Source organism: Ylistrum balloti, unplaced genomic scaffold (assembly GCF_031769215.1).
Source record: "Ylistrum balloti isolate Yb309-2 unplaced genomic scaffold, AGI_CSIRO_Ybal_v1 Utg369980, whole genome shotgun sequence".
Classification (NCBI taxonomy): domain Eukaryota; kingdom Metazoa; phylum Mollusca; class Bivalvia; order Pectinida; family Pectinidae; genus Ylistrum; species Ylistrum balloti.
This window is the reverse complement of record NW_026782068.1, coordinates 195,094-217,277: the sequence shown is the minus strand read 5'-3', so window position 1 is coordinate 217,277 and position 22,184 is coordinate 195,094. Positions and strand designations below refer to the sequence as shown.

The window sequence follows — 22,184 nt, the reverse complement described above, 5'->3', positions numbered from 1 at the left end:
TAGGGTTAGTGTTCGGTTAGATTGAGGGTTTGTGTTTGCTTAGAGTTAGGGTGAGGGTTAGGGTTAGGGTTAGGGCGATAGTTAACACTATGTGGGTTGAGTTAACCTTCCCAGTTCTACGCGGAGAATAACGGCTTATTGTACCGAACAACACCTTACCATGTCACATCAATAGAGTTTCACAAACAATACTGTTTCGCTTTTGTTATGTTGAGTGTCAGAAATCAAAGTGATTGTATTCAATTCTGATAAAAGACTGTGGTTTACGGATTAGATTTGACGATTTTAATAGAATTATTACGCAAACTTTTAAGTATCTAATTAACAGAAAGTGGGCAGCAGATATTTAAATATCATAATGCTTTTATTCAGTTAGGAAATGAAAATCTAACCATTTAGTCTTTATATAGCAATTCTATCATCAGTCATCAATATAACAAACACTAAGATCAAAAAAGTTTCCTTTATTGTGTCTACAATATCATTATGTTTTGAAAATATTTTCTTCAACTTACTGGACCACAAGAACTTTTTGAAGTGCAGATATTTTCGTTGTCTTCGTAGCTATAGGAAACGATGAAAATAACAAGAGAAATACTTTATTTAAAAGAATTTTATTTAATTATATGGTTTTCACGAAAATTTGCACCCTTTAACTGATTTCTTATTTGTAAACAGCGCGAATAATGCTTGATTTTGTCCTCAAATGATTATCTAAAGCCAACCTCCCTGATGTATCCGAGGTGTACGGATGTTTCTTTGTATGCCTTTAATGGCCTATACACATCTATAACCACGAAGCATGACCTAATTATCAGCAGGAAAGTGCCTGTGTTGTTTGAATGTACGAATATAACGTGTTTTTAAACATTTTAAAAGTATGAGTAATTTTTAGTTTGAATGCTTTAAAGCAATGTCGATAGTTCGTTTACGTTTGACTTGTCAAAGTCAGGTATCGATTTCCCTTATCGTTTATCATTGGAGTCAATCTCTTCGTTTTATAAAGTAGACATACGCTATTGTGATGCAGAATCAAGGTCGGCCATTTTCGAATATAATTACTGATTAATAACTATTTTTCAACACAAGGCACACATGTTCACATCCTCTTAACTTTGTTCGTTTGCCATTTCAGATTTTTTTATCATACATATACAATTTATGTGTTTCTGGAGTATGAATCCTGCTGACTTCCACTGGGACTCACTTGCTGCAAAACTGCACTTAACCTTCCCTCATTTATAAGTCATTTACATTTCAAGGCAGAATGACTCCTACATCTCCTTCTCCCAAAGTATTAAATTTCCTAGATTTTAATTGACAATATGCAAACATTATGACTATGTTGTCAAGATTTTGATAATATATATAAACATCATAAATATGTCGTCAATCTATGAAATTGTGTGTATTTATCCATAGTTACGCATTGTGATTATCTTGTGTAAGGATATATGGTGGTGTCGTTCTTGCTTATACCGGTTGTCAACGTACTATGTTTGCTTTTTTGCCCCTAATTTTTACAGAAATGTTGTTTGATGTTAAATCATTTGATATATATATATATGTATTTGCAAAAAGTAAATAAAAACATCAATTTATTAATGTATTCTTTGAACCACTTTGTTGAAATGGTGTTGTCAATGACGACCAGTTGCAGCCTACTGCTAACAGTATAATATGATAGGTGAACGGATCTGTTCTAAAGATATGTGTTTAGTAATTTGGTCTTGCAATGATTGCTGAAAATCTCTCTGTCTTGGAAACCAAAGGACAGACGCTTTAAACTTAAAACGGATCTTTGGGGTTTGTCGGCAGTTTACACCAATCTGATGCACGTTTTGTTTATATCACTCATCGAAAATTATTTTGAGATTTATTAATTTCCAAATTATGAATTAATGGAAACAATTATCATGGCAATTATTGTTAATAACTAAAATAATAATAATAAAGCTACATTTTGCGTTTCCGTAGTTACCATGGTTACCGTAGTTAATACACTTAACTACTGACAATTATCACAACAGCTTCAATAAGTTTCAACGATGTATGTATTGAACAACATTTTTATGGCGTTCATACCACAGTAAACGCAATAAAAGTTTAATGTCCATGTAAATGTACGCGTACTTGTGTTAACAACAATCGTAATAGAGAAATATATCAAGTTGTACTCAATTTGGACCAAATCATTCCCGTGTCGTTTGCTTAATGCTTGGGTATATTAACATTGATCTGCGCGTATCGATAAGGGGAGATAATTCTTACACGATTTGATCCATACTTCGTTCTAATGATATTTATTGGAGATACACAGAATGTAAATTAAAAGAAATGTTATATGTAAAATAATGGCTTTAAAAAACATATAAATAGTGTACCAATATGGAGACTGTAGAAGAATGGGATAGTTTTCACATTTTGGTGATATCTGCATAAAACATTTACCGTACTGTCATCTGAAACAAAATAGCTGCCAATAACATGAAGATTTTAAACTTCATTTGCCTGAAAATGATACTCTCCAACAAGACTAAGAACATCTACTAAGCGATTCTGAAACAAAACTGTATTTTGACTTAAGTAAGTTATTGATGCCATGGAAACATCAGAAGAGGACACGACACAGTTCGTGTCAATTTAAAGATAGCTACTATCCGACCCAAGGCTAAGATCTCGATCTAGGCAATATTTCTGCACGCAGCTGTTTAATAATTTCTTTCATTTTAATGAAACAAATGTGACAATTAATTAATTTTTTTTTATTGTAAGGAAAATGTTAAGTATAATCGTCTTTCTCTTCCCCCAACCCCGGGCGGTACTGCTTGACCATCCTCTACATATGGACTAAGTTTCTAATCCAAGTCATTAGACTTGTTCAAGCGCTCACAAATACAGACTTGAAATTGTTCAAATTATTGATAACAAATTTTCTAAAACACAACTACTGAATTTTGCTTCGGTCGATTTCATGGGATTAAGAATTAAGATGTTCGTGTGAAAAAAATCCGATCAAATCAAGTTTCAACCCTTAAGTGAATGGCGGATACATGTACGACATACAGAATCGCTACACCAACTATGGGACCGTGTTGTGGTCGATATTATTGATAAGCTATCGAACAGCAGGAACAACAATCTCCATTGCTGGACTATATCAACGTAGTGACGTCACATATCACTGACTGTGACGACAAAGACAGGTGCGCGAAGCCCGATATCTCCATTGAGACACTGGAGACCGACGAGAGTTTACTTGCTAAAGGCGGACAACATTCTACTAAACAGAGAAAGGTACGAATCCATTTCTTAATTAACGTCAGTATATATTTATTAAATGATTAATGTGGTTCAGAAAAGTGTTCTTTTTATTTTGGGAAATTCCACGTTCATTGATAGTTCGCAATCTACCTATGTCATCCATTCGCTATATATATATATAATTTTTGTTTAACTGATGTTAGATGCAGTGCAGCTCTATTTGTAACTTGGTAATGTAATACAAGAATGCAATTACGAACTTGAATATGTAAATATTGTAATTATTAGTTACAGGTAAATACTACACCATGAGATTCAGCCCCCTACTGATATTTGTTCTCATTACATCCGGGTTCCATTGTCATTCTTATAAATACAAGGGAAGTAATGATATCAATTTAAACCAAAGTCCAAGAAGTCATTACATTTCCGGTGTCGGCGGTTCTAGTGTAAACTACAGATCCGGAAGTGGCTCTTTGACAGAAGACATTGGTATTCAACCGAGTTCCGAAAAAGAAGCAAGCCCTCATTTCTCAATGAGTGGTCAGCCAGGTTCCGGAAATGTAGCGAACTCTCCTTTCTCCATTTCTGGGGACGGATATTTCAACGGAGGAATGGATGCCCAACCAGGTTCCGGAAATGTGGAAAACTCTCCTTTCTCCATTTCCGGAAGTGGATCATTATCTAGCGGTTTGAGTGGCCACCTAGGTTCTGGAAATAATGCGAACTCTCCTTTCTCCGTTTCCGGAAGTGGATCTTTATCTAGTGGTTTGAGTGGCCAACCAGGTTCTGGAAATAATGCGAACTCTCCTTTCTCCATTTCCGGAAGTGGATCTTTATCTGGCGGTTTGAGTGGCCACCTAGGTTCTGGAAATAATGCGAACTCTCCTTTCTCCATTTCCGGAAGTGGATCTTTATCCGGCGGTTTGAGTGGCCACCTAGGTTCTGGAAATAATGTGAACTCTCCTTTCTCCATTTCCGGGGATGGATCTTTATCCGGCGGTTTGAGTGGGCAACCAGGTTCTGGAAATGGAGCAAACTCTCCTTTCTCCATTTCCGGAAGTGGATCTTTAACCGGGGGTATGAGTGGCCACCTAGGTTCTGGAAATAATGCAAACTCTCCTTTCTCCATTTCCGGAAGTGGATCTTTGACCGGGGGTATCAGTGGCCACCTAGGTTCTGGAAATAATGCGAACTCTCCTTTCTCCAGTTCCGGGAGTGGATCATTATACGGAGTTATGAATGGTCAACCAGGTTCCGAAAATGCAGCAAACTCCCCTTTCTCCATTTCCGGGAGTGGATCTTTAACCGGAAGTATTAGTGTTAAGCCAGGTTCCGGAAATGAAGCAAACTCTCCTTTCACCATTGCCGGAAGTGGGTCCTTGGGCGGTGGATTTTACGGCCTTGACACCGGAGGAAATAGCATGGGAACTGCTGGTTCCGGTGTAGGAATGGCTAGTCCATTCAGTACAGGGAACAAAGGGGGTACCGGAAATGGACAAGGACCATTCAGTATGTCGTCGTCTGGAGATAGCGGGGGAAAAGGCGGAAGTGGAAAAGGTAGGCCGCAGAGACTTCAAACAGACAAATTATGTATACATAAATTTCTTACAGAAATTAACTATCTAATGAATACTGAATATGAGGCTTATTATTTGGCAATCTAGTAGACGACAGATACAAAACATACGATATCGTCGAACGTTGTTTTGTAAGCTTGATTTCCTCTTATCGTTAAAGAATAAGTGAGAGAGAGAGAGAGAGAGAGAGAGAGAGAGAGAGAGAGAGAGAGAGAGAGAGAGAGGAGAGAGAGGAGAGAGAGAGAGAGAGAGAGAGAGAGAGAGAGAGAGAGAGAGAGAGAGAGAGAGAGAGAGAGAGAGAGAGAGAAAAGAATCACCTCTCACACAGTGATAGACAAATACAGACACGTGCTCTTTTGATCACTTTGAACTTTCTTCAGTCGCTTCCTCGACTTCAAAAGTCAACACCGAGCATCACTAGCGAGTCCTAGAAGGACGAAACAGCTGTATGATGTAGCATCACTGACGAGTCCTAGAAGGACGAAACAACTGTATGATGTAGCATCACTGACGAGTCCTAGAAGGACGAAACAGCTGTATGATGTATCATCACTGACGAGTCATAGAAGGACAAAACAGCTGTATGATGTAGCATCACTGACGAGTCCTAGCAGGACGAAACAGCTGTATGATGTGGCATCACTGACGAGTCCTAGAAGGACGGAACAGCTGTATGATGTGGCATCACTGACGAGTCCTAGCAGGACGAAACAGCTGTATGATGTAGCATCACTGACGAGTCCTAGAAGGACGAAACAGCTGTATGATGTGGCATCACTGACGAGTCCTAGAAGGACGAAACAGCTGTATGATGTAGCATCACTGACGAGTCCTAGAAGGACGAAACAGCTGTATGATGTAGCATCACTGACGAGTCCTAGAAGGACGAAACAGCTGTATGATGTAGCATCACTGACGAGTCCTAGAAGGACGAAACAGCTGTATGATGTAGCATCACTGACGAGTCCTAGAAGGACGAAACAGCTGTATGATGTAGCATCACTGACGAGTCCTAGAAGGACGAAACAGCTGTATGATGTAGCATCACTGACGAGTCCTAGAAGGACGAAACAGCTGTATGATGTAGCATCACTGACGAGTCCTAGAAGGACGAAACAGCTGTATGATGTGGCATCACTGACGAGTCCTAGAAGGACGAAACAGCTGTATGATGTATCATCACTGACGAGTCATAGAAGGATAAAACAGCTGTATGATGTAGCATCACTGACGAGTCCTAGCAGGACGAAACAGCTGTATGATGTGGCATCACTGACGAGTCCTAGAAGGACGGAACAGCTGTATGATGTGGCATCACTGACGAGTCCTAGCAGGACGAAACAGCTGTATGATGTAGCATCACTGACGAGTCCTAGAAGGACGAAACAGCTGTATGATGTGGCATCACTGACGAGTCCTAGAAGGACGAAACAGCTGTATGATGTAGCATCACTGACGAGTCCTAGAAGGACGAAACAGCTGTATGATGTGGCATCATTGACGAGTCCTAGAAGGACGAAACAGCTGTATGATGTGGCATCACTGACGAGTCCTAGAAGGACGAAACAGCTGTATGATGTAGCATCACTGACGAGTCCTAGAAGGACGAAACAGCTGTATGATGTAGCATCACTGACGAGTCCTAGAAGGACGAAACAGCTGTATGATGTGGCATCACTGACGAGTCCTAGAAGGACGGAACAGCTGTATGATGTGGCATCACTGACGAGTCCTAGAAGGACGAAACAGCTGTATGATGTATCATCACTGACGAGTCATAGAAGGATAAAACAGCTGTATGATGTAGCATCACTGACGAGTCCTAGAAGGACGAAACAGCTGTATGATGTGGCATCACTGACGAGTCCTAGAAGGACGGAACAGCTGTATGATGTGGCATCACTGACGAGTCCTAGAAGGACGAAACAGCTGTATGATGTAGCATCACTGACGAGTCCTAGAAGGACGAAACAGCTGTATGATGTAGCATCACTGACGAGTCCTAGAAGGACGAAACAGCTGTATGATGTAGCATCACTGACGAGTCCTAGAAGGACGAAACAGCTGTATGATGTGGCATCATTGACGAGTCCTAGAAGGACGAAACAGCTGTATGATGTGGCATCACTGACGAGTCCTAGAAGGACGAAACAGCTGTATGATGTAGCATCACTGACGAGTCCTAGAAGGACGAAACAGCTGTATGATGTGGCATCACTGACGAGTCCTAGAAGGACGAAACAGCTGTATGATGTGGCATCACTGACGAGTCCTAGAAGGACGGAACAGCTGTATGATGTGGCATCACTGACGAGTCCTAGAAGGACGAAACAGCTGTATGATGTGGCATCACTGACGAGTCCTAGAAGGACGAAACAGCTGTATGATGTGGCATCACTGACGAGTCCTAGAAGGACGAAACAGCTGTATGATGTGGCATCACTGACGAGTCCTAGAAGGACGAAACAGCTGTATGATGTAGCATCACTGACGAGTCCTAGAAGGACGAAACAGCTGTATGATGTAGCATCACTGACGAGTCCTAGAAGGACGAAACAGCTGTATGATGTAGCATCACTGACGAGTCCTAGAAGGACGAAACAGCTGTATGATGTAGCATCACTGTCGAGTCCTAGAAGGACGAAACAGCGGTATGATGTAGCATCACTGACGAGTCCTAGCAGGACGAAACTGCGGTATGATGTAGCATCACTGACGAGTCCTAGCAGGACGAAACAGCGGTATGATGTAGCATCACTGACGAGTCCTAGCAGGACGAAACAGCTGTATGATGTAGCATCACTGACGAGTCCTAGCAGGACGAAACAGCTGTATGATGTAGCATCACTGACGAGTCCTAGCAGGACGAAACAGCTGTATGATGTAGCATCACTGTCGAGTCCTAGAAGGACGAAACAGCGGTATGATGTAGCATCACTGACGAGTCCTAGCAGGACGAAACAGCGGTATGATGTAGCATCACTGACGAGTCCTAGCAGGACGAAACAGCGGTATGATGTAGCATCACTGACGAGTCCTAGCAGGACGAAACAGCGGTATGATGTAGCATCACTGACGAGTCCTAGCAGGACGAAACAGCTGTATGATGTAGCATCACTGACGAGTCCTAGCAGGACGAAACAGCTGTATGATGTAGCATCACTGACGAGTCCTAGCAGGAAGAAACAGCTGTATGATGTAGCATCACTGTCGAGTCCTAGAAGGACGAAACAGCGGTATGATGTAGCATCACTGACGAGTCCTAGATGTAGCATCACTGACGAAAGGACAGCTGTATGATGTAGCAGGACGAGTCCTAGAAGGACGAAACAGCTGTATGATGTAGCATCACTGACGAGTCCTAGAAGGACGAAACAGCTGTATGATGTAGCATCACTGACGAGTCCTAGGTGGACGGAACAGCTGTATGATGTAGCATCACTGACGAGTCCTAGAAGGACGAAACAACTGTATGATGTAGCATCACTGACGAGTCCTAGAAGGACGAAACAGCTGTATGATGTAGCATCATTGACGAGTCCTAGAAGGACGAAACAGATGTATGATATTAACATCACTCACTGACGAGTCCTAGAAGGACGAAACAGCTGTATGATGTAGCATCACTGACGAGTCCTAGAAGGACGAAACAGCTGTATGATGTAGCATCACTGACGAGTCCTAGAAGGACGAAACAGCTGTATGATGTAGTTTGAATAATTGTCTGGCTTTACTGTATCCAATTCTAAATTTATGTTAACACGTGCTTTTCACTTGTGTGTTTTTTTACATGTCGATATTTCCGAGTTCAAATTCAGTGGCACAAAATAGAATATCTAGCGATGTAAATTTCTCTAACTGTAGATATAGTTATTGAAGTAGACGCCATTATTTCTAGGAATGCCCAGTCCTTTCTCCACATCGGATGCGGCCGGCGGAGGGCCAGGCAGTTTTGTCGGGGGATCGTTTGCAATGGACATGATGGATAGCGCTGGTCCAGGAGGACTCACTGGCGGATCATTCGACATTGGAACCGGAAGTTACGGACCAGGCGGTCTTGCAGGTATAGTTCCTGCCCTGTAATTCTAAAATGTTGTTTTCCTACCTCAACTTTGACCTTTCTGGCAATATCCAAAAGAAGTTCATGTTTTAGGATTTCAAAGTTGATATCACTATTTATAGAAAGTTGCCAAACATCAATGCCAAATACTGGGATATTCGTCTTGTAACAGACGTTTACTTTTTTCTGAATATACAATCGTTATGTATAGGCCCTTACTACTAATTTTTGACACAGAATCTGTTAAAGGTACAGGTCGAAAATTACTCAACTCAGGCATCACCGTGCCTCAACTGAACCTGCATTAGCAATGCACATAATATCGACAAATATCCTTTAAACGAATCTGTTTTGGTTTTTATCAGCATTATTTCCGGTCTCTTTACTCACAACAAAATTGGCATGCACAAAACGATTGTGATGTTTACCAAGTCCAGGTCCATTATAAATTGACAACTTTAAAAAAAGAATAGATTTCACGGATAAAAAGGATTATCAATTTATATCTGAACTGGATAAGTTGTAATTTACACTGCAGCTTGACAATATGTTAAGTGTATGAATGAAAATGTTAATCATAGAATTTTGTTTCCTTACAAATCCCCACTGTATCGTGCATCACTAGCCAAATTGAAATTTACATTAATTTGAAGAAATTGCATTTATTTCAACATAACAGTACAATTCCTACATACCATCGATATTTCATGGCAATAAGTGCGATACCTTATGGATAAAAAAAAAGTTTGTGATATTTTGTAACGATATATTGTACTGACTTAGATAATCAGTCTGTGATTGGTCAGGATTTTTTTTCTCCTGAAAGCCGCTCTTTTCCAATCAAATTACTTCGATGTTGCCTTCAGTTTTGCTACGAAATGTTTCAGAGGTGCAGGGATCAATAGTAAGCGTTACCCCGGGATCTGTAATTTTCAAACAGAATATACTAAGACAAAAGCTTGCTTAGTGTACATGTACATAGTTTAATCATTTCTGTTATAATTTGTACCAGAGATATCTTGTTCTGTTAGATAATGTATCTGTAATTGTCGGTAGGAGGAGCGTTTGACTTGGGTGGTAGTTCTGGCTTTAACGGCGATGGTGACAAGAGTCTATATGACACTGATCAATACCAGGCGATGCTTAAGGACCAGTTTAAAAGCGACTTATACGAACCAGGGCTAACTGGAATTTCCTACTCTGGAGGACTTACAGCAAATTCGGCCTTGGCTGGGAATTCCAACTCCGGATCCACGTCCGCTGAACAGGACAGTTTAATGGATTACAACAAAAACCCATACTACAGTCTCGGTTCATACTCCGTGTCGTCCGGGTCAGGCTGGGACAGCTCGACCTCACAAGGTCAGTTGACATTTGGATGACATTTGACCCCGTACACACAACGACGTTGGCCATGTTGGCCGTCACAAGTTCGATTTTTATGAAATATAGTCTTCCATTTTATACACTCACCAGACCAAATCGATGAAATCCACAAAACAAACGTCATCATTGACATCAAACAGAAACATCCATTACCCACACCCTTCGAATAAAAATCCTATTTACCCAACTACCAACTATGTATTGTGTTACATTATCGATACTCCAGGGGTTACCATCACTTAGCAGAAGACACTTTCCCTTCCGGAACACCTTATCTAATTCCCCTAGTATTTCTTAAGATGTCTCCGTGTAAATTTTTCTATTGTTTATATTTCGCTCTAACTGCGTTAAATTTTAGGTTGAATAAGAAATTATGGCAACATATTGATCACTTTTTTTTGTTTATTCGTAGCAGCCAAATCAGATGAACAGAACTTCGGAAATCCTTTTGATTTACCCTATGACGAACTTCTGTCAAACCCGCTATCATCACATAGCAACACGGGTAAAGACGTCTCTACGTTCGGGGGGTTCACTGCGGGATCTGCCAACCTTGTCGATTCTTCGATGGACTCTGTAAAATCGCTGTTTAATATCGATAAGGGATACAGTTCTCCTATTGGAAGTACTGGAATCGGAGGCTTCAACAACCCAGGTGGAAATCCTGCAAATCAGAAGGGATCAATGGCAACTTCCTTCCAGGATCCTTCACGTCAGGGCAGCCCCTTTAAGACTTTCAACCAGGTACAAAGTAAGTACATGTGCACTTATTGTACATTTAACTTCAGTGAATCTAATGCTTTAAAGAAATACATTGAGGTTTAATCATGAGGCAAGAAGCAAACACAAACATCATAAATAGCAAGTATTTACAGTCTCGAATGACAAACATGGTGGCGAGTGTAAAAGACAATATTTGTTTTGATGATTGCCTGTCTAGGCAGCGTTGCAAGTATTTCTCTCAACTTTGTCATATCCATTGACTAAATATTGGATACACGATATGTTAATTATTCCGAAAGATAGAGCAGTTTGATGTAAGTATATTTTGATGTGTCTATCATGTAAACAAATAGCGATCGCATCCATCCGAAAAATGGCAGAATGGTGAGTTGACAAATAGAGACGAGGGGGCACAAGTTAAGTCATCTTTATGACCCCGTTTTAGCATTCAACAATTGGCGGAATTTCAACCGTTCCACAGACTGTCAGCCATATAAGAATACTAATGGGACAAAAATGGTTCGTGACAGTTTGATAGTTGGCATTGCACTAGTTGTAAAGTCATTTGTCCTCTTTACTTGAAGCAGACGTTCGAGAGCTTGTTAATAGCTTTCACGTGCTTTAACCGGAATGGGTAACGTGACAAGTAAAAACTAGTAAATTTAATCAGTAGAATATAAAGATTGTGCCACTGATTACAGAGCATACGACACAAGTGTTGTGTGTCCATGCACATAATGCGAGTTATAAGGCAATGTATTCAATGAAAAGATCGGCCTCCTGTTAAAGTTTTGAATGATTGTGGACAAGGCTTCCGCACACACAACTCTTAAATCGAGATCACCCTATCAGTTCAGTACACATTAACTCTTCTTTTTTATGTTTATACAGGGAGAAGACTTCTACACAAGGAACTCTTAAAAGGAAATCGCCCTATCAGTTTACTACATCCTAACTCTACTTTTATGTTTATACAGGTAGAAGACTTTTACACACGGAACTCTTAAATCGAGGTCACCCTATCGGTTCAGTACACCCTAACTCTATTTTTTATGTCTATACAGGGAGAAGGCTTCCACACACATAACTCTTAAATCGAGATCACCCTATCAGTTCAGTTCATTGTAACTCTTCTTTTTTATGTTTATACAGGGAGAAGACGGCTCCTACACACATTGACTGTTAAATCGAGATCACCTTATCAGTTCAGTACACTCTAACTATACTGTTTTTTGTTTATACAGGGAGAAGACGGCTCCTACACACATTGACTGTTAAATCGAGATCACCTTATCAGTTCAGTACACACTAACTATACTGTTTTTTGTTTATACAGGGAGAAGACGGCTCCTACACACATTGACTGTTAAATCGAGATCACCTTATCAGTTCAGTACACTCTAACTATACTGTTTTTTGTTTATACAGGGAGAAGACGGCTCCTACACACATTGACTGTTAAATCGAGATCACCTTATCAGTTCAGTACACACTAACTATACTGTTTTTTGTTTATACAGGGAGAAGAAGACTCCTACACACATTGACTGTTAAATCGAGATCACCTTATCAGTTCAGTACACACTAACTATACTGTTTTTTGTTTATACAGGGAGAAGAAGACTCCTACACACATTGACTGTTAAATCAAGATCGCCTTATCAGTTCAATACCACGTAACAATACTTGTTCATTTCTTACAATAAAAAAATGAAATTTAAAGATTCGTTTCCTCATTGTATTATTACGTTCTACATATCCCTCAGACGAAGAAGGACATTGTACTATCAAATAGTCTATTTCTCACGTTCGGCATATCTTTCGGGTTAAAATTTCTGTGCATATTATTTAACCTACCATGAAAAATCATCGTAGCGCAAAGGAAAATTTTAGAAGCACAGTTTTAAAGAGAGGTAAAACAATATTATATTTCAGGTGGGTTTTAGTTTTTAGATTAGCCGTGACAAATCTCCACTATTTTACCTCTGCAACCGTTCGACAGTAGGTAATCAAAGGGTAGTGGCATTTTATTTTGGAAAGATGCAGAAAAACTGAAGAAAGCACGTGTCAAAATGTCCTGTTCATCATAAACACTTGGAATTTTTCTTCAGTGATCGGCCACGTTGTTGTTGTATATGGAGCTCGAGGTTCTACACATCTAGTTTTACAAAGATGAGAAAATTATGATTGGAGAGGTAATAGCTGATTGGGCCATATCAAGCGTGGCTCTGAAATCTACACTGGCCAGGTACAAATTTGACGTTATAACGCTTTATTATTTATATATTTTATTATTCATAAGCCGAATTCTCCATTTCCCGATGTTGAAATCTAAGGTAATAGCCGCTTTAACGCGACACCTTACGATTCATTAGCATTCATGACAAATATAATTGATAAATAAGTAATGTGAAATACAAAAACGCTATATCATGTATAAAACATGATATTGTATGTCGTATTTAGTTAGATAAATACTCTATCCTTGTCATGTACAAGGTAGACAACTTAACGGAAGATGGCCAGCTCGTCTATAGTTACTTTATATTAGTGTATAGTGACTTTACATAGGCTAGAATAGAACCGTAAAGTGCAGTGACAACATTTACTATCAACATTATCAAATAAAGGTTCGAACAGGGCATATATATATATAGAGTGGTGTAGTCAGGGGATGAACAGTAACAATATGTATAGAGAGGTGTAGTCGGGGGATGGACAGTAACAATATGTATAGAGTGGTGAAGCCAGGGGACGGACGGTAACAATATGTATAGAGTGGTGTAGTCAGGGGATGGACGGTAACAATGTGTATAGAGTGGTGTAGTCAGGGGATGGACGGTAACAATATGTATAGAGTGGTGTAGACAGGAGATGGACGGTAACAATATGTATAGAGTGGTGTAGACAGGGGATGGACGGTAACAATATGTATTGAGTGGTGTTGACAGGGGTTGGACAGTAACAACATGTGTAGAGTGGTGTAGTCAGGGGATGGACGGTAACAATATGTATAGAGTGGTGTAGTCAGGGGATGGACGGTAACAATATGTATAGAGTGGTGTAGTCAGGGGATGGACGGTAACAATATGTATAGAGTGGTGTAGACAGGGGATGGACGGTAACAATGTGTATAGAGTGGTGTAGTCAGGGGATGGACGATAACAATATGTATAGAGTGGTGAAATCAGGGGATGGACGGTAACAATATATATGTAATTATCGCGAGACTACACAAACAGAACCGTCCCCAGTCATCAAATCATTACTAACCTTTACCATACCACGTGATGAAATCTCCACACCACTACGACCAGGTCCGGGTAGTTTGTAGATCCTATTTTATTCGTTAACGTAAATACATCTTCTCCATTTTTGGTCGTTGCTCGTCCAAGATTACGAACAAAGATTATTGTAACCTTACACTCAACAAATCTACAATAGGCAGATGTAGACATGTCAAGTTAAGTTTCGTAATTGAGTTTTATAAATTTTAAAGGATATCATTTATTATCTGTCAATAATACACGTCTCAAAACTGTTTTATCAATTCAATGCAAGCGTGTAAAAACTAGCTAACTCATTGAAAATGAAACTAAAACACGCACACACTTTCGGTTTTAAAATACCGTCGGACATCTGATGCCCTTTTTCATCGAAATATGACCATCTTAGCAACACTGCCATTTTTTAAATTGACGAACGAAATTGATTTAACAATTTTAGTCATGTCGTACAAGTAATGCGTGTATGAGACTTCGAATCGATGGATGATGGGAGACAACTCGTTCGGTAAAAGATGGGTCAACCTGTTCATGACCTGGCAAAATTGAAGGTTCCGTGTGTGACACCTTGTGGAAATGACGAAAGGACAGATGTGATCCTTTGATGTACATCAAGCGAATCTCGAGCATAACGGTAAATTGTAATGGCTTTGAAGGGCGGAATCGCTGTAACCTTCCAAAAGGAGCATGTCAGTCTGTGACTGGTCAGTTTTTTTCTCCCGAAACCAATCAAATTACCGTGGTTGTGCCTTTAGTTTTACCACGACATGTTCCAGGGGTGCAGATAACAAAAGTAATCATATCTCCTGGAGTGTCTAGGATGAGGACAACCATTTCTCTTTCAAACGGGCCAGTGGCGCAATAATATGTTCTACACAGATCTAAATGACCTATGTTACTTAATGAGATATTTACATTCTCTTTTTATTTTTAATTTGTTGATTTTACATGATTGCATTTTTACAAAAAGTGACAGCATCATCTACTTCACGAAATAATATAAAACAATAGAATAGAAGTTCTTATAACACAACCAGTGGAAGATTAGAGTGTGACATTTCGTTGACTTCACGGTCACCTCCATCTTATAACACAACCAGTAGAAGATTAGAGTGTGGCGTTTCAATGACAAAACAGCCACCTTCATCTTATAACACAACCAGTAGAAGATTAGAGTGTGACGTTCCTATGACTACACGGTCACCTTCATCTTATAACACAACCAGTAGAAGATTAGAGTGTGACATTTCGTTGACTTCACGGTCACCTCCATCTTATAACACAACCAGTAGAAGATTAGAGTGTGGCGTTTCAATGACAAAACAGCCACCTTTATCTTATAACACAACCAGTAGAAGATTAGAGTGTGACGTTTCAATGACAAAACAGCCACCTTTATCTTATAACACAACCAGTAGAAGATTAGAGTGTGGCGTTTCAATGACAAAACAGCCTCCTTCATCTTATAACACAACCAGTAGAAGATTAGAGTGTGACGTTCCTATGACTACACAGTCACCTTCATCTTATAACACAACCAGTAGAAGATTAGAGTGTGACGTTTCAATGACAAAACAGCCTCCTTCATCTTATAACACAACCAGTAGAAGATTAGAGTGTTACGTTCCTATGACTACACGGTCACCTTCATCTTATAACACAACCAGTAGAAGATTAGAGTTTGACGTTTCGATGACTACACGGTCACCTTCATCTTATAACACAACCAGTAGAAGATTAGAGTGTGACGTTTCGATGACTACACGGTCACCTACATCTTATAACACAACCAGTAGAAGATTAGAGTTTGACGTTTCGATGACTACACGGTCACCTTCATCAGACAAATGATCAGTGTGGTATGAAATCGACCGTACTATCTCTATTGACATTACCAACCTGAAGAAAGAAAATGAAAAAAAGGAGAAAAAATTTCGCTCTCTCGGATGTAGATGTGTGTTGTTGTTTTTTTACTGTTAAGAAAGAATGAGTTTCCAGTATAGACACTGAGTGTTGAATATCTCTAACGCAACGGATTTAATGAAGGGTAAAAACACAATAGATGTGACAAACAAACATTAGAAAAGTATGAAATATTTCATATATTCCTTTATTTTATATAAAACAAGGTCAAAATAAATAATATCAACTACATCAGGACAAACAGTTTAAATAAAATATACTCTAACGTAAAGTCATTAATTTGCAAATATCATTTCAAGGCTACAATGCCTGAAAAAGCATTTTAAAATCTACACAGTCATTACATAGCTAATACAGCACACCATTATAAACGATAAAAAATGCATAATATACGTTCTTAACACAGAACAATAAGTTTTAATCTGAAAGGGATGTATTTCACTAAGTTCGAAGAATGAGTAAATTCAAAGAAAAAAACTTTAATGCATTTGAAAAATAATATTCACATACTGAAAATAGTAACGACATTTTTCATGTCCAGTTACTTTCAACGTCAGAAGCTTCAGCTCATCGCATATTTTTCATTTAATTAATGTCGAAAAATAGTAAGAATCTTAAGTATTAATAATGAATGTTTTTTCTTCACAGTAAATTATTTTTTTTGACTTTTTGTTTTTTCCTCGATTCGTATAAACTGGCACATATAGTAGCTTCCATAAAGTTCCACTATATCATCAGTTATTTTTTGGGGTACTAAGATAACAAGCAATTCATAAGACAAGTTCACATCTCCTCTAGTCAAGAGTTCCGCCAGGCAGAAACTTTTTGAATATTTTTCTTTCAAGTTGACAACATTAAGAGACCGGTACGTTTTCGAAAATTTCTTTTTCAATTTTCATGACAAGACTTTTTTGAACATGCATTTTCCAATTTATCTCATGACAATGAGGAAACTTTTTTAACATTTCTTTTCACTTGTCTGCAGGCGAGTAAGAAGAAAGTTTTTGAAGATTTCTTTAAATTTGTTCTTAACGACTCTTGATGTTCATCCCTGCTCACTTCATTAACAGAATAAAACGGAAATATTCACCTGCAAGCGTTCGTCATAACAATTTCGACTTGACCTAGCAAGTCATGTCAGAAGTTGATTAACAAAAACAATAATTATACATAAAAGTATGAAATAATGTCATTTGTTGATCAAATGTAGGGTATATACATGTACATACCCTGAATCACGTTAAACTCATACCCTTTAAAATCATTGTAGATATCTAACATCACAAAAAAAAATGTTTTATTATTTGAATTATTGTATAACGTCAAAAAACCATTGATCATTTGAATAGCACTGTACATTTGCAGGTTGGTCTCCCATTAACTCAGTGTTAATCTAGATTGTATTCGCAAGAGTATAGATGCAATCAGGACCATTGTACAATAACATGACGTCATTTTGACGCCATGTTGACCGACGTTATGTCGACGCTTTAAATGTCGCCTCAAATAACACAAATTATCGCTTTACGTTAATCATTTAACTGATCATGATTTTCAAAATGCTTTTCAAATACGTAAAAAAAAACAGCGAGGAGAACGATGTTAGATTAGAAAAAAGGCATGGAGACGTTTTGAATAATATATGAAACGTAACCATTGAATGTCGGTCAGATTGTATTTATTGTCAACATGAATGTGATCTAGGTGCCAGGTAAATAATCATGATAGACATGTTCTATATATCTGTAACTCACATAACATTCATATCGACAATGAATACAATCTGACTGACGTTCAAGGGTTAAATGATCACACATTTCATATAACAAATGGACAATATATCAAAATATATATACTTCATTCAAAACAGATCAGCGTATTCTTCGGTTTCCTCGTATCTCCGAATAAAAAGGATCTATATATGAAGATGATTCTTAAAATTGGCATCAATAGTAGACAGTTGAATCACACAGGACAGCACAGCCTTGTCTAAACTGTGTTTCTAAAGCTTGAACATTTTCTTAAACACGCTGGTATAGCATTAGAATAAAAAAATAAATATTTAACAAAATACAATTCGCTTATGAAATAATGACAATGATTTTAGAGACTGGATGTTCAGTCTATTACGATGTAATAACAAACTTGCACATTTCTTCACTTAAAATCTTAATATTTGATTTCCAAAAAAAATCCCACTTTCTCCTTAAGGAGCAACACATGTACATTTAAGTTTAGAATGCAACATGTTTTGTTTCTTTGGTGATGAAAGACAGAAATGTATGACTGAAATTAACTGAAGCTGAAATCGAATTTTTTTGGCGTCTTTGGCCTCAACCGGAAACTATTCCCAACAGGTGGCATTTGTCTTTCTGGAAAGTAGTCTTGAAAACCCATGAAAGTATCCTGTCGAAACAGCTGATCCGGAGGATCCTCTCTGTAGGTTGGGTCCGGGGAGAAAAGAAAAGTTCCCGGGGGGCCGGGCGGTTTTTCTGTTATAGGTTCTTGTATATCCTCGTCTATCATTTGGCTGACTTGTGAGATTTCTGTGGAAATCAATGGATTATTTTTTTATAGAACTCTCCAACTTTCTACTGGGTAAAGTTAAAATGTGTGGAATTTGTAAATATTCTGTATAAGCAAACAATAAATAACCAACTTTCTGATAGGGCCAAGAAAATTTCAATATGATTCAGCTACTTTTGAATGTCAAAATGTCTGCACAACTTTAACAAAATATTTTTCTGTGTGTACTTTGTATACACGGCACTCATTTTTCTGTTGGTATCTTGTAAAATACTGTTGTAACTACAAAGTGCATCTCAACTCAGGCAGTATATACTGTAGTTTAATTCTGTGGTGCTAATATTTTGCAGTAATTTCAGATTATGCTATTTCTTTGTGATTATATTTCATATGTGTTTATACATTGTTATCTGGTTATACACATATATTACATATATTTCCTTACATGTTGATTTATGTTAAATTCTTGCTTTGTATTAATCTTTTATATGACCACAAATATAGGGACATTTAATCCCTAATCATTACCAACTAAAACGTAGTCCGCAATTGACAGGATCAAATTTTAGTGCAATATGAATTTTTAGCAAATTAACACAATGATGAATTAGTGCATCCAAAATAATGTTGTTTAAACAAAATACAGAAACTAGAATAATCCTATTTTAGCGCAATATTCGCACAGGTTGTACCTATAGATATAGCAGAACAATTCGAGGAGGTCTCAGCCGTTCCTACATTAAAAGAGTTTGTGGGAGGTTTGTAAATGTAGATATTGTTATATACAAACTATATGAGATGGTTAATTTGCTAAATATATATCAAAATACTTGAATTGTTTAATTGTACATTAAGAGTTATCTCCCTTACCATATTAATTCCGGATATTTCATTACGTCTCCTTTTTCATTTAATTATAATTTACTTTTTCCGGATATTTGGTTTCTTATATTATGTATATATTTTTTTTTTTTTTCTGTCATAAAGAAATTTGAAAAAAAAATATAGAAGTTTGAGAAGCTTTGTTTTTGAATGTTTTCTTGTACTGCACAATATAACAATACTTTTTCCAGTATGTTGTACCTAAAGATATACCAATTTGTCTTAATATAATGTGCTGCTTCATAAATAGTTCATACAATAAGTACAAATGGTATACAAACAAAACTCACTGAGACGGTGGCGTTTTTCCTTGGCTTTAATACAGTATATGACAATACCGATGATGAGAAAGAATACCAAAACCAAGAGGATGCCTAATATTATACCCAGGATAGATGATGTTGTCTCTAGGTCTGTCTCCCCAGCATCCTAAGGTAAAACAAAATGTGTACAAAAATCAAGAGTCAAAGGTCAATGGCAAAATCAAGGGTCAAAGGTCAATGGTAAAATTAAGGATCAAAGGTCAATGTCAAAATCATGGGTCAAAGGTCAATGTTCAGACTAGTAAACAATCCTTATGTATGACTGCTAACTAGCAAGTATGGTCATGGGGGAAAACACAGAATTTAATTGTCCTGCACGTAAGACGTCAGAATGCCTGTCTACCTTCCATAATCGTAGGAGGAAATTTACTTTAGCTCAGAATCTTTCTTTCTTTTTACATATCTCCATTGAAAATGACTCACTTTTATTCAGAGTTGAGACTCCATTGAAGTGAGGAAGACAATCAGTTCTGAGCCGTAATGTACTATAATACAGTTGAACCTCATTACCTCGACAGGACCGTGGGAAAATTTAAAGAGTTTTCTGAGTGCTCGATTTCAGCAAATTTTGAATGTTTAGTGTAATCTTTGGCCAGAACTGACAAAATGCTTTGAACTAAACAGGTTGTTCAAGTTATATGAGCTTACAGATAACAAGGTGAGACTATAATTAAGATTTAATTTCTTGCACTGCTTTTCGCTTAGCATGACGAAACAGCAGTATGATGTAACATCACTGCCGAGTCATAGAAGGACGAAACAGCAGTATGATGTAACATCACTGCCGAGTCATAGAAGGACGAAACAGCAGTATGATGTAACATCACTGCCGAGTCATAGAAGGACGAAACAGCAGTATGATGTAACATCACTGCCGAGTCATAGAAGGACGAAACAGCAGTATGATGTAACATCACTGCCGAGTCATAGAAGGACGAAACAGCAGTATGATGTAACATCACTGCCGAGTCCTAGAAGGACGAAACAGCTGTATGATGTAACATCACTGATGAGTCCTAGAAGGACGAAACAGCTGTATGATGTAACATCACTGACGAGTCCTAGAAGGATGAAACAGCTGTATGATGTAGTTTAATTCATTATTTTGCTCAAATGTATCTAACTCTATTCACTTGTGTGGTTTTTGTTCATTCTTCAGTGTAATTATACTATTAAAGCGTCCACCTGGACACCATGTTCATATAACCTACTTTCTGGTGAGGTTACCTGGCTGTAAATTTCCAAACAAACCAGTCATACTTTATACAGGAATACAGCTTGTAAAACAATTGTGTTCAACTTTGAGCGAAATGCATTGCCATGACATCACTGTACACTCGTCAATTAAGAAAGCAGTAGGTAGGTTCAATGTTGACTGTCAAAATGTAGCAAACTAAAACAACATGTTGTCTGTCTGCTGAAAGGCCAAAATAATGCACATAAAACCCGTTATATAAATACACACAAAAAAAAAAAAAAAAAACTTGACAATATTGCTCATTGTTGGTCGTCACTTATAAATTGTTTTATACAAAAGTGAAAATTGTAGTCATGACGAGTTAATGTTATCTTTCTGCTACTTTACAGGAATTTAAAGAGAATTCAGATAAAATAAATCAAACTAATGCAAAAATAATACTCCACCTGTCATTTCACTTACCTAAAACAGTATTGTACATGATGAAATGCAATAACATTCTTCTGGTGTTTTCAGTTAATATAGATTCAATAAAATAATGCACTTTTTAAATAGGGTTGATCAGTGGAAATATGTTTACTTATCTTTACTTATATATCTTAAATGATGATCAATAGAAATGTTGAGATACCTGAGGGAAACAGTTGCTTGGCTCGGTGCCGCCCACCAGTAAATATTTATCTAGGGTAACCACTGTTCCATTGTAAGTGTAGGACAAACTTGAACTGATATTGTTACACAGCATGGCCAGGAAATCATCTATAGTTGTATTGGTTCCCCTCAACACAAACGACACAATAACACTCCCTATAAAACAAAAACTCATTAAAACAGACACACAAATATATTGACATGTACACCATTTACACATCCAATTAAAAAAATTTTAAATTTTAATTTTAACCAATTTTCACAGTAAACAGTTTCTAATACTAAATTCTAAACAGTGACAGCTTTGAACATGAAACAGCTTTCTTGCTACTAAGAATTTTGGTTTATAAAAAAATCTTTTACAGGTTTCATCCATGTGACCTT

General features: G+C 37.8%; 3 protein-coding genes across 3 annotated transcripts in view; 1 reads left to right on the top strand and 2 right to left on the bottom strand.

Annotated features, from left to right (window-relative positions):
- Positions 1 to 3,808: 3,808 nt before the first annotated feature.
- LOC132547806 (microtubule-actin cross-linking factor 1, isoforms 6/7-like) lies at positions 3,809 to 4,318 on the bottom strand. Its single transcript, XM_060211608.1, has one exon. The coding sequence runs from the start codon at positions 4,316 to 4,318 to the stop codon at positions 3,809 to 3,811; it is 510 nt and encodes a 169-aa protein (XP_060067591.1).
- Positions 4,319 to 4,346: 28 nt separating this feature from the next.
- Positions 4,347 to 12,284, top strand: LOC132547804 (WAG22 antigen-like). Its single transcript, XM_060211607.1, has 6 exons — positions 4,347 to 4,824; positions 8,743 to 8,907; positions 9,961 to 10,266; positions 10,703 to 11,041; positions 11,905 to 11,990; positions 12,258 to 12,284. Exons 1-6 carry the CDS (start codon positions 4,347 to 4,349, stop codon positions 12,282 to 12,284), a joined length of 1,401 nt encoding a protein of 466 aa, XP_060067590.1.
- Positions 12,285 to 18,512: 6,228 nt separating this feature from the next.
- LOC132547803 (fibrocystin-L-like) overlaps positions 18,513 to 22,184 on the bottom strand; it is a 111,832-nt gene continuing 108,160 nt past the window's right edge. The window contains exons 67-69 of the mRNA XM_060211606.1: positions 21,781 to 21,956; positions 19,919 to 20,057; positions 18,513 to 18,766 (exon numbers count right to left, since the gene is read on the bottom strand). Of these exons, the coding sequence (XP_060067589.1) occupies positions 18,513 to 18,766; positions 19,919 to 20,057; positions 21,781 to 21,956 (569 nt within the window). The remainder of the gene's footprint in view (positions 18,767 to 19,918; positions 20,058 to 21,780; positions 21,957 to 22,184) is intronic.

Bases quoted from the DNA above. Each gene is read 5' to 3' on its own strand.
- LOC132547806 (XM_060211608.1), bottom strand. From the start codon at position 4,318: ATGGAGAAAGGAGAGTTTGCTCCATTTCCAGAACCTGGTTGCCCACTC.
- LOC132547804 (XM_060211607.1), top strand. From the start codon at position 4,347: ATGAGTGGCCACCTAGGTTCTGGAAATAATGCAAACTCTCCTTTCTCC. The intron at 10,267-10,702 runs GTCAGTTGACAT...GTTTATTCGTAG, and splicing joins GGACAGCTCGACCTCACAAG to CAGCCAAATCAGATGAACAG. The intron at 11,042-11,904 runs GTAAGTACATGT...ATGTTTATACAG, and splicing joins GACTTTCAACCAGGTACAAA to GGAGAAGACTTCTACACAAG.